The sequence below is a fragment of the Cryptotermes secundus genome, unplaced genomic scaffold (assembly GCF_002891405.2).
Source record: "Cryptotermes secundus unplaced genomic scaffold, Csec_1.0 scaffold41, whole genome shotgun sequence".
Lineage (NCBI taxonomy): Eukaryota > Metazoa > Arthropoda > Insecta > Blattodea > Kalotermitidae > Cryptotermes > Cryptotermes secundus.
The window spans coordinates 335,919-349,100 of NW_019731215.1; the positions used below are offsets into that span (position 1 = coordinate 335,919).

Below are 13,182 nucleotides of genomic sequence, written 5' to 3' on the forward strand. Positions count from 1 at the left end.
TACATATTTAAATATACATAACCTAAGTAACCTATATAACTTAGTTAACTGTATCATGTATGCAATTTTACTGCAACCTATTCTCCTCAACTTAAGATAATTTATTAGCTCAAAACCAGAATTATATCGATTTATCTCAAAAAAATTCCAAGACATGTTTCATACTGCTGAAAGACTTAATTTGTATCAAACTGTCAATGTACTAGAACACCCCAACCCTACAACTTCCCTCCACCAATTTCACCCATACTTACGTTTTGGTCTGGGAGGAATTAATTTTATGCTCCCACTCTTGTCATTCTTCTTTGTGTCATCAGTGGCCATGTCAGCAATTGCAGGCTTCAGCTTTTTTTCTGGGGGCGCTGACAGTTCTTTGGGAGGGGACGGACGTTTTAGGGACGGAAGTCTAACAGGTTTCTTATTCACTGGCATAATGTTCTTCTTGACTGGTCGTGATGGTGGTGGCTTCGCTTCCTCTTCCAGTCCAGTTGAACGAAATTTGGAGTTGAAAGTCTTCACAGTCTTGGGGCGGGCTGAGTCAGTAGATTTCCTTGACTCAATGGATATTGAAGGCTTCCTGCTGGTAGGTTCAGAAACTGGGGACTTTTTCAAATCACTAGAAGAGGGCTTTTTAACATCCACATTAGGACTTTGGGGCTCCTCAGGTCTGGGTTTCTTTGGTATTTTCCCCAATTTGCTTATTCCAGGTGGAATTAGCTTTGCCAAAGCCGCTCTATCCTTTTCAAACTGAGCATTAACTTTCTCACTATTTTGTTTCCTGTCCTTAACTTTACTTTCCCTATCTTTGGCGTCCCTTTCCTTACTGCTCTCCTTATCTTTTGATTTATCTTTACTCCTCTCTTTTGAACCTTCTCTCTCTTTGCTTTTTTCTTTGCTGGATTCAGTTTTTGTCCTTTTCAGTTTATCAGAAGTTCTGGTACTCAACTGAGCTTCTTTAACTTTCTTCTGAAAGTCTTTAGTTAATTTTATTCCTTCAGCACTGTTTTCCAACTTTTCCGATTTTACCTTTTCTTTCACTACAGAATCTTTACTACGGTCTACACTCACTTTCACAGATGCTTCATCCATATCTTTCTTTATAACTTCCTTTTTAACTGTATCATCTGCCTTTTCCACACTAGCACCGACCTTCAAAAGAGATTTTCCAACGTCTGTAACTGAAGCTACACTTGAACCATCCATACTCAACTTCCTGGTGGACTTCTCCCCTGAGAACACTTTAGCTATTACTTGCTTTCCATCTCGAATTGTAATTTTATATACTGGCAACTGTCCAAGGGGAGCATCCCAGGTAACCTCTTCACCTGATTCATCTGAACCATTTTCAGTCTTTACAACAAGTTTATTTACATCTATTTTATCCTCTGAGTTTACTGCTTCTATCTGCACTACAGTTTCCTGTTTCAGTGCCGGTGGAGGAACTTCTACCTTACACTCCTCACCACAACTGCTAGCTTGCAATCTCTCACTGCATACACCTAGCTGCTTTCCTTCATCTTTAACAGAAACACATTCTCCTGCAGGCACATCCATACTTGCTATGTGATGTGCTCTTACCGCCTCTGTTTCTCCCTTGACTATCTTTAACCACTGCTCCACCAACTTACTTGCGAGTAACTTAACACCTGTAAATAGCATAAAAATAACCACATTACAAACTGCAGTTCACCATGAAAGCCTTATGGCACAATATATCAGCTCAACATTCAAACATTCCAACTGTTTACACCATGTTCACTACAAGATATCATTTACATACTAAAATGGCTCTGAATTATTCACATGGGATAAGTGGCCTGGATAATAAAAAATCTGAAAATGCACACAGCCCATGTTAGGGATATATGAATAATGGTTTATTGCACATTTAACCCTGAAAACCCAATGACTTACTGGTACGCTACTGGTCACTAAACAGCAACAAAAAATCATATACAAGAGGGCAACCATTGCTCAGTGGTACAGTCAGGGCGGTGCACGGAATGATCCCCAATTTATAATTTTCACAGTTACTGCAAAATCATATCATCATGATACAGATCCACGGTATGATCTATTCTTAGCAGTGTACATGTCCAGTATGGTTACCATTTTGCCATACAACTTATAAAAGATGAACGTGTATAACTGTAACCATGTGGCAGCACATGTTTTCTGTAATATCTTAATACAGCTCAGCACCAGGATAGCATGGCCCTAAGTTCCATCAGCGAGACTTGCTTTTACATAAACAGTTTTTCATTCATGAATCCCAAAAGTTGGAAGGCATAGGGATTAATGTCTATGCTCTTGGGTGGCCAGATCCTTCCAGGTGTATGGCAATTAGGATACCAATCAAAAGTCACATTTGAACAAAGGACATCACCAAGTCCGATAAAATGTTCGCAGCAGGGAACCATCCTGAATAAACCACTGTGTTCATTACTAGACCAGGTGCAACAAGATGAGGCCCAGAACTGTGACAGGGCGGTAGGCATCTACTTCTGCATCACTAACAAACTTACTAGAAGTTTTCTGTCCCATTTGCCTGATTCTTGGGGGATGTAAATATTAATTAAAATTATAAGGAGGCTTTACTATGTTAAATGGCATGAGAACATTTTCGCTCTAAAACCAAATTGTCTAGTACGCCGGTGGGTAACATTTTTTTAAGACAGAACCAAATGCTTCATGAAAAGAGCACAGAAAATTTATGTTGTAACACGACTTTACTTGACAATCAATCTAACACTGCTGTCTTTATATTTGGCACTATACAACCTTTTCATACCAAAATGGTAATAAAATGCCTCCAAGTGTATCTACTTGAAGTAGCATTCAACCGCATGATCTAACTTCTTCATAACAAAGGTGTCCTTTCACAACCAAAAAACTGAGGACCATTTTGTGTGCCATGCTATACTAGGAAGGTGCAACGAATACATTAGAACAACAGAAATCAACACCAAGGTGAGATAAAAAACCTCATCAATACATATTACTGGAATCTATGATCGATAAACTATTGGGTTCTAAAAGCCCAGTAGTTCATCTGAAAACAGATAACTGAAGAGTCTACTATAACTGCAATACATACTATATGTGATACCTACTTTCATTGTTGCTTTCCTTTGAAAGTCCTTTTATAAGTTTTGGGCAATTGTTCGTCTTTAATCTTTCCACATCAACTGGGCACATCAGCAGTAACTCCAACAATTCCTGTATAAGAGGCCAGTTTCTGGCCATTATGGCATCTGATAACCACGTATGCGTCAGATTCCAGCCTCCAGCAGCCATGAACCTGAAATGTACTCTCGATATCAGTAAAATATTCTTCATACTAACAAATTACCTCTACCTTGTCTAAAATCAGTTTCTAGAATGTCGTGGAACTCCAAATTTGAATGCATGTGAGTAAACACATGGCACAAAAAGGGAAATCCAAACACAGGGAGCAAAAGGAATACCTACATTCATAATTATAAACTTACATAAAAAATGAAATTGCAGACAGAAATTACAAAGTAAATGATTTATTTTAATTTAAGAATAGCTTTCCCCTTATGCTAATATCTATCAGTTCAAGGTACTTACATGCCTAAAAGATCAGTTTTCGTTGTTTTTAATATCTGTATGTAGATACACTTGCTTACTAGTTTCTTCGAAAATTTTGTCATTAAGCTGTAAAGAAAAAGAAACATACATAATTTACATACATCAAACACTTTTAAAAAAATTACAGAAACATAATATTTTTAAGTTATCATTGATGTTAAGGCACAATAAAAGAACATTATTACTATTATTATTATAATGTTTCTGTGTGTTTTGTGATTGTCAGCGTTAACGAAAATTAGTGTCTAATACAAATAAATTATTCAATCTGGTATAAGACTACACAAAACTGCCTGGGGATAAAAACATGAACTTTGGTAATGAAGAATGGGATATAAAAAATGAATGTGCCTGCAACCGAGGGCACAAAATACACATGACGGCACAAAAATCGAATTATGGAGCGAGAAAAAAAAAAGCTGCTGTAGCCTAGAAATGGGTGTTTCTCCTCGCTCAAGAATTCAGTCTTTGAGCCCTCACATGCGAGTACATTATTCCCTTAGCTGCAGGCACAAAAATGTGATCTTGGGCCCCAGAAGGGTCTTGACACCAAGACTAACCGACCGTCGGTCGTAATGTGACTGCGACTTTGACTTTCGACAGCAAGTGGGAGAGCCGGGGATAGCCAGTGAATGACAAGTCACAGTGGAGAAGAGAGGCTGTTTAAGTTCTTGTAGCCAACAATGGACGTTTCTTTCTCCAGAATTCGGTTTTTGAGTTTTCCTGTCAAATCAATACAATAAGCCCTGTTTACACCCCCAATATGGTAATGTCCCATGGCACGATAATTTATATTGTGTGCGCTACATATTTTTCTGACTGTATTGCAACATTCCTTGAAGTACTCTAGTCCGTAGTCCACTACGATCAGGCTGTATCTTTCTGAAAATAACACTTAAAAGTTCATGACAGTGGTATATTAACATAATTATTGAGCTTAAGTACATCAACCTGTTTTATTTTAAAACAACTTTTCAGAGACTGGACTCTGCCTCCACCCTCAGGTAATAAGCCCACTCAGGTGGGCCCATAGACCGCAATAGTATGTATCTCCATGATCGATAATGACCAAACATTCTGTATTTATTTTTATGGTTTCTCTGAACATGGGATTTTCAGCAAAATTTAATGAGCACCCTTTTTACGTACCTGACGATATACTTTAAATTTCATTCCATGCATTTCAGCCATGGCACGAATACTGTATATCTATATAACAGCAAAACAAAAAACAAGACGAACTCCGTGGCTTTAGTCCGCAAGCGAACTATACCGACCGAGCGACCGCCACTTGTCGGTGCCAACTTTAGCGGATTGAGGGTGTCGCGTGGTCAGCGCAACGAATCCCCACGATCGTTAATTTCGGTTTTCTAGACCGGAGCCGCTACATTTCCATTCAAGTACCTCGTCAATTATCCTCACGAGGCTGAGTAGACTCCGTTCCAGAACCAGCACTTTTCAGAAAATATGGTAGAGCCGGGAATCGAACCCGGGACCCCTGGATCTGTAACCAGGAGCTCAGACCACAGAGGAGTTCCATCATAACAGCAAGGATTCCAAAATTTGATATATGTAAATTTAACTTATAACGTGGGAACTGACGCTGTTGCTTGACGCCCGCTTTATACCGAAGGTCTAATTACTAAGAAAATAAGACAGTTCTAAGGATAAATACAGTAGAACTTGGTTATAACGTCATCAAAGGGACCTAAAAATATTGTCGTTATAAACGAATGTCGTTGTAACCGAAATGGACACTTCCACAGTAGCCTTATGTTAGTCACGTAAAAATCTACCAAAAACCGAGTTAAAATGTTGCATTTTTTAGTGAAATACGTAGTTAAGTACAGACTAACGTAACATTAACGTGTAATTGCCCAAATGTGTAATATCAAAGACATATTACAGCGCTTTTCACTAACAATACACACAATATTTCACGAATCACTTTAACTTTCTCTTCAATGCTTAAAACTTTCCTTTTCATTGCCATATTTTCGCTACTGCACTTCTCTGGGTTTAGGCAGGAACACTATAGGGTAAGTAGACAATGTGAGGTCCTGTTAGACGAGATTCTAGGAAAGGAATGCAGTTAACAACCTGCCGCGTCCTCTTGCACTATTCACGCAGTCCCACTCCACACCCTTGTTTTCGCATAAAACCCACGCTCCTCTTGCAGCCCGCGGTCGTATTCTTCCAGGACAGTCACGTCAGCAAGTAGAGAAAGTGAGGGTGGGCAGACACATCGAACTTTCCCACGATATCAGAGAAATTCAGGAATGAAAATGACGTTACATACGAGGTTGATTCATTTGTGCATGTCGTACTAAGCAAGGTATAAAAACAGTTGCTTTATGAGGAATTAGTTCGTACCATTGAATATTTGACGCAATAGACAAGGTGTCGCAGAAACCGATGTTGCTATAACCAAGTTTTACTGTATATAAACTCCTCCAGTTACATAGACTTGACAAAACCTATAATGTGGAGAAATGCCAGATGTGTGGTATACTATGGAAACCGTCTCCAAGAACGTTGTGTGGTGTGGCATGAAGATATGAAAGACATTGTTCATCGTAACTTTACGAGGCTGCTAAGGAGACAATGAAGCAGGAAACCCAGTTTGGAATACCTGAGTCAGTATCCAGATCGGTGGCAACCCAACAGCCATATGTTGCAAAGGAAACCACAGTATGAGGACAACATGTGCACTCATGCCGTCATTACCCATACGTTGGCCGCATCAGACGCAATATACAGAATGAAGAGAAAGTGATAAATAATGAATAGGAATCTCTATCAACTAGCACTTCATCATGTCGCATGTATATACAGACCTCTCGCTGGGCGAAATTTGGCATACAATGTACGTGTATAGGGAGCAACTGTAACCTTTTTTTAACGCTGAAGCAGTTAACTTACGCGAGGGCACAAACGGAATGAAACCGTTAGTAACAGAACTGTTACGTAAGTAACGAAATCTGTAACAATTTGTAATTATTGGTACATTTCTAGGCAACGGCAATTTAACTCGTTACCACGTCAATGAATCAACAGGGAATATAGGAAACGTAATAACCATGGAAACGATGTTTCCAAGTAACATATTGTCATGAGACCCGGCAGACAGACTGACCGTCAGTCGCAACGTGACTTTGACTTGGTGATAAATGCCTTCGCAATATTGGGCAAGGAGAAGCCCGAAACAGAAAGTATTAGAGGCTTAAACTTGGCGGCGGTCAAGCATACGAACCGTTCAAGCGACTACACTGCTGTTATAGCAGAAGTTACTAGAAAGTGGACATAATCTACTGTACTGAGCCCGGACTGACAGAGACCCTGTATATATTTTATATACATTAACATGTTTAACATGTAAACTGTAAATATCCTTTATATTATGACAAATGACTTACTGCTACAGACTATGACTATGACAAAAGACAGACCCGTCCTTTCGTCAGACAGGGTAGCCCACACTGGGCTCGACACCAAGACTGACTGACTGACCGACTGACCGTCAGTCGCAATGTGACTTTGGTAATAAATGCGATGTATAGGGCTAACTCAATTCCACATTTTAGTGTATGACGCAATGCTATAGGCAAGCTGGCAGCGTATGTCACGCACTTAAGATGTCCGCTGGTAATGGTTGTGCTGCATACATGATGTTCCAGGAGGAATGTGCCAGGCTTCGGGAGGGTGTTCCGTATGTTAAAGTATGACGCAATGCTATAGGCAAGCTGGCAGCGTATGTCACGCACTTAAGATGTCCGCTGGTAATGGTTGTGCTGCATACATGATGTTCCAGGAGGAATGTGCCAGGCTTCGGGAGGGTGTTCCGTATGTTAAAGTATGACGCAATGCTATAGGCAAGCTGGCAGCGTATGTCACGCACTTAAGATGTCCGCTGGTAATGGTTGTGCTGCATACATGATGTCCCAGGAGGAATGTGCCAGACTTCGGGAGGGTGTTCCGTATGTTAAAGTATGCCGATATAACCCAAAACACCTATGTCCAAAGTTGAACGGTTACGGAGATAATGGCCCGAGAAAAGTGTGGTCTTCTGGCGGGTCCACGCACTGTACCTGTCAGCTGAGAAGTCTTATCTGTTTGTCCTTGAGTGTGGTGATTCACACAAGCCGTAAGCTTATGTGCTACCTTCAGGGTACGTTGCGGCCGAGTTGTGAATGGATGGTAAATTAGTTCTGCGGAGTTGCTGAAATGCCTTTTGTGTTTTCACACGTAGAATTTTGTGATATGCATTTTGTGTATGGAATTTGCATTGGCAATGCACGTGCTGCTGTTGAAGAATGCCACTGGATCGACGGATTCCATCTCGAAGTGTATTTACGCGAATTCACCAGACATTGCGTGATACTGGTTCTCTTTCGAGTGTTTCTGTGCACTCTGAAAGGGAGGATGTACGAATGATAAACACACGAGAGAACATTCTTGAGATGGTTCAGAGAAGTCCGCGTCTTTCCACTCGTAGAATGGCCTCTCGCATCGGCATATCACGTATGCAGGTGTGGCGAACTTTACATGATGAAGAGTTGTATCCTTACCATGATCAAAGGGTTCAACATCTGGAACCAGGCGACCACGCTCAGCGTATGGATTTCTGCCACTGGACAAAAGCTCATACCGAACTGTTAAGCGTCATTTTATTCAGTGAGGAGGCGTCTTTTATCCTGGACGGTGTAAATAATTTAAGAAATGTGCATACGTGGTCCAATAATAATCCACATGAGATAATGGTAATGAAATTCCAAAAGAGATTTTCTGTGAATGTATGGTGTGGTGTGCTTGGGAACAGGTTGTTAGGACCTTTTGTGTTTCACAAAAATTTAACTGGAAAGACGTATGAAGCCTTCCTGAGGAGTGAGTTACCATGTTTGTTGGAAGACATTGTAGATGGCGGAGGACACTTGCAACACCTGCCAAAGTTTCACACTTCTCTGGCCATTATCTCCGTAACGGTCCAACTTTGGACATAGGTATATCGGCATACTTTAACATAAGGAACATCCTCCCGAAGTCTGGCACATTTCTCCTGGGACACCCTGTAAAATGATATTGTACAAGAAAAAAAAAAGCGGTTAGAAGATATTGTAATTTACCCAAACGAACAAAGTTAAATGACAAATAACAGAGTGACTCGTGTGGAGAAGTATGCGCAGCAGAGTGTCTTGTAAATGGACAAAATGTGTTGGTTGTGACTGTGTACATATCTCCAAATACTCCCAGCGACGATAGGAAATCTTTGATATTTTGTAACTTAGCTGGGTATTCTCCAAAAAGGTTCAAAATATTTAACTCTTTGGTAAGGATAGATTGTGAGCATATCAATTCTCTGACGTGACTACAAACTAAACGTTTTGGGTAACTGAAATAAATTATGTACTGTATATATACTAATGTTTCAATAAAGCTGTAATTGTAATGTATGAAGTAGATTTTTTTTCAGTACAAATCGCAATGTCATTACGTTTTCAACGTTAGACCTGGGAAACAAGGGGCTCCAATCACTTTTTCATACAACTCGTACAACGGCTATACAGCCTTGGACCAATTATCTTCGCTTCCAGTTCTGTCGTTGGCTTCAATACAAAACTGTAGCTGAACCTGGCTCATTGTGCTAGGTACTGTGGACCAATGAGGCAATTTTCGCAAGGAGTACACAATTTCCATTAACTTACATCAATGAGCACTACAGGACCCTCATCTTACTCGATGCTCTTAATTGAAATGAAGCTTAAAGAGTCAACATTTAGGGCTAATCCACAGACGAATACCTATCTTGCCCACACGTGACAGAGAAATCATCTACATACATGAAAACCAGTAAGCTAATTTTTATAGGACGATGTACCCTTTAATGTTCGTGAGGTGTGTTATTTCAGTATAATGGTACATCTCCCCACTTTTTACACCATGTGAGCAAGTTGTTGGACAACCATATTCCGCATACAAGCATCGGCCAAGGCGGTACAACTCCCTGGCCTTCAAGTTCTCCTGCTTCATAAAGGACGCATCAAAGGAAAGTTTGTTATGCAAATATGTAGAAGATCGCGAAGATTTGATGAATCGCATCCTGAAAGCTGCGAGACATCAGGCGCAATCTAGTCAGCTGGATCGTGTCAATGACTCCATCTGATGTTGCCGTGAAGCGTGAGAGTGGGCTAGATGTGGTAATTTTGGGCAGTTCTTACAAAGGAATATGTAAAATGGTCTGCCAGTCCACCTACATGATTAGGCATGAGCTGGAAATGGAATATTAACATTGTTACTGAAAACAACAAATAAATTTAGAATCTTTACTTTTCATTGTTACTAAAATAAACAAAGACGTGCAACATACAGAAGGTGGGCAAACTAATGGAGACACTAACAAATTAAAGAACAGAATCTGTGTTGGCTACACCGAAGAAACTTCAGGCGCCAACACTGAATCCTCCTCCTCCCTCTGATGCACTCTGCAGTGCTCTTGTCTGCACATTTGTGATTGTGTTGCTTGACAGTCCCTGGAAAGAATCGGTAAAATGAGAGACTTCTCCAATTCTGAAAGAGGCCAGATCGTTGGCGTGCGTTTAGCAGGGCCATCTGTGACAAAAAAAAAACTGCCACATTATTAGGTGTATCGAGAATGAAAGTTTCTAAGGTTATGTCGGCATATAGGAATCATGGGAAGCCATCATCAGCGAAAAGGAACAGTGGGCGAAAATCAACAGTGACAGACGGAGATAGTCGTATATTGAGAAAGACTGCTTCGAAAAATCACAACTACTGCAAAAGAACAAAATATTAATCATGAAGACCTTGTTTCCACAAAAACTGAACGACGTGAGCTTCAAAAACCCAACATTCACGTTAGGTCTGCAATTGCTAAACCTCTTGATTACTGAAAGTAATGCTCAGATGCGTAAACGATGGTATCACGACCATAAAACCAGGGCATCAGGCAACCGGAAACGCAAGCATTATACCAGACGAGCCTTCGCGCTGTTACGTTTTGAGATAACCCAAGGAAGCCTACAATCCGGAATGCCTGGTTCCAACAGTGAAAAGGGGGAGGTTCTGTGATGGTTTGGGTAGCAGTACCGTGGTACAGTATTCTGTTGGTCCCATTATTACCCTTCACGGCCGAATTACTGCAAGGGAGTACGTGGAGTTCGGTAATCAGATGCATTCCATGATCCAGACGTCACTTTAGAAAAACGATGCAGTTTTCCAAGACGACAGTGCCCCCATTCACACAACTGGAACTGTTTAGTCATGGTTTGAAGAGCATGAAGGTCAACTCCAGCATCTTCGCAGGCAAGTACAATTAGTATATTGAACACCATTAGAGACTACATTTTAGAACAGATTTCCACCTCAAACATCTCTTAAAGTATCTCGATGAAATTCTTAAAGAAGAATGGTAATTTTTTTAATTCGCTTAGTGGGGGGTGGAGTCCAACTGGTCCACTCGGCACGGCGGCCACTGATTGGCCTATTATAGCCTGCCCCGGGTGATTATGATGGAGAATTTGGTGGAATGAAGATTTACAGGGGAAACCGAAATACTCAAGAGAAAACACGCCCCAGCGCCACTTTGTCCACCACAAATCCCACTTCACCAGACCCCGGGATCGAACCCGGGCCGCCGCGGTGGGAAGCCAGCGACTAACCGCTTGAGCTATGGCGTGGCTGAAGAAGAATGGTATAAAATTCGGCTAGATATTTTCAAAATTTGAATGAGTCCATTCCAAGGATTGCGGTTGTACTGAGTTAAAGGTGACCCAACACCATAGTAATAAAGAAATGTATACAGTATCTGTAGTGTTTCCATTATTTTGTCCAACCCGTGTACATAATTGAATGTATATATAAATAACCAACTATTTAATTTTCTTCAGCAGAGGTGAAATGTCTTAACCTGACGAGTGTATGAACAAAAAGTTAATTACATTCTACTCCACGTATCTCCCAAAACTCCTCCTAAAAGTTCTTTACGCATGCGCACACACAAAGTGACTGATGAGTCAATGTCTGAAGTTCAGCTCATACCACGCATCATTTACAGTTGGAAATGTAATATAAACATTGGGTCCATTCTCAACGGTTGAGCGGGGGCTACGCCTCCACTCCCTCATACGTCATCAAGGTAAAGTGCTTAATTAAGCACGGGGACTTTACGCTTTTACACAGTAACGGATCTTTTAAATTCAGGAATGGTTCGGGCGGTAAGCTGAGGCAATTTCATATTGTCATGCGTATAAGCGACCATGAACCTTCAGATAGTAACTGTAAATGCCTGTGTATTTCCAACAGGACGTCGGGTGTCTTAATTTTTGAGATGCAATGGGAACGTATTTGGCACTGAGTTGGATACTGATAGAGCCTGGGTAACAGAGAGAACACACAAATTTCTGCCAAAGAGTACAGGTTATTATGAACCGAAGAAGCACAACCCATAGTTTGAAGAAAGATGCTCAAAATTATTAGATCAAAGGAAACAAGACAAACTGCAGTGGCTACAAGATACAAGCGAAATAGATGGGGACAATATGAACAATACAAGATGTGAAGCCAGCAGGCATTTCAGGAAGAAAATTAGGAATATCTGACAGACAAAATTACCGAGCTTGCAACTAACAGTAGGAACAAGACCATAGGCCATATCGAGGAATAAATAAATTTAAGAGAGGTTACCAACCTAGCTGCGGATTCCCGCAACATTTTGAACAGGTGGAAGAACTACTCTCAGTTATTGAATGCACACAGGGTCAGTGATATTAGGCAGAAAGAAATATATAGAGAAGAGCCATTCTTCTGAGGCTGAAATTGCAACTGTAAAGTTGAAAACGTATAAATCGCCAGGTAGCGATCAAATTCTGGCAGAACTTGTTGTGGCCTGAAGTCCGACTCCCGGTAACATGTTAAAAGACTATTTATTTTTTTTTTATTTTAGGGGAAAATGTTGGCTAGAATAGAATAAGTACTTTGGGCAATACTAGTAAGACGTATGAAAGAGGATGTAGAGAAGGGTTAAGAAACTTCAAAGAATTTCTATGTATGGAGTTAGACGGGCGTTGTTGGCCCGTGACGCGGGTATGTCCTGTCAGCATAATGACGTTGAAGCTATATCGAAATGCTAGCTCTACAAAATCTAAACTGGAGTGATGGGGGAACGTCTGGAGGTAAAAGTGCTTAGCCAAATGGACTAGCCGTAAGGGGGCGTGTCCACCCCTAAGGATCCCAGCCAACGAGAGCTAGCCACCTTGGGACATAACGTCATTGTAGGCGGACTTGTACCCTCCGGGAAAGTAATGAGTTAGCTAAATTAAAGGTACATAACCCAGGGAGTAAATTAGTATGGGAACGATTCAAACAGTAAATTTGGGCAGCTGTGGCCGAAGGCTATGCAGGGAGAAGCATCGACTGGATGCCGGGCAACGCCGTCCGTCTGCAGTCTCAACGCAAAAGTAAGTGNGTAAAGTTGAAAACGTATAAATCGCCAGGTAGCGATCAAATTCTGGCAGAACTTGTGGCCTGAAGGCCGACTCCCGGTAACATATT

At 40.9% G+C, this 13,182-nt stretch overlaps 1 protein-coding gene across 2 annotated transcripts in view; it reads right to left on the reverse strand.

The window, feature by feature from the left end:
• LOC111866379 (serine/threonine-protein phosphatase 1 regulatory subunit 10) overlaps positions 1-13,182 on the reverse strand; it is a 127,457-nt gene that overhangs the window by 45,417 nt on the left and 68,858 nt on the right. For both annotated transcript variants that reach the window (XM_023855267.2, XM_023855268.2), the window contains exons 4-6: positions 3,595-3,681; positions 3,114-3,301; positions 255-1,646 (exon numbers count right to left, since the gene is read on the reverse strand). In XM_023855267.2, the coding sequence (XP_023711035.1) occupies positions 255-1,646; positions 3,114-3,301; positions 3,595-3,681 (1,667 nt within the window). The remainder of the gene's footprint in view (positions 1-254; positions 1,647-3,113; positions 3,302-3,594; positions 3,682-13,182) is intronic.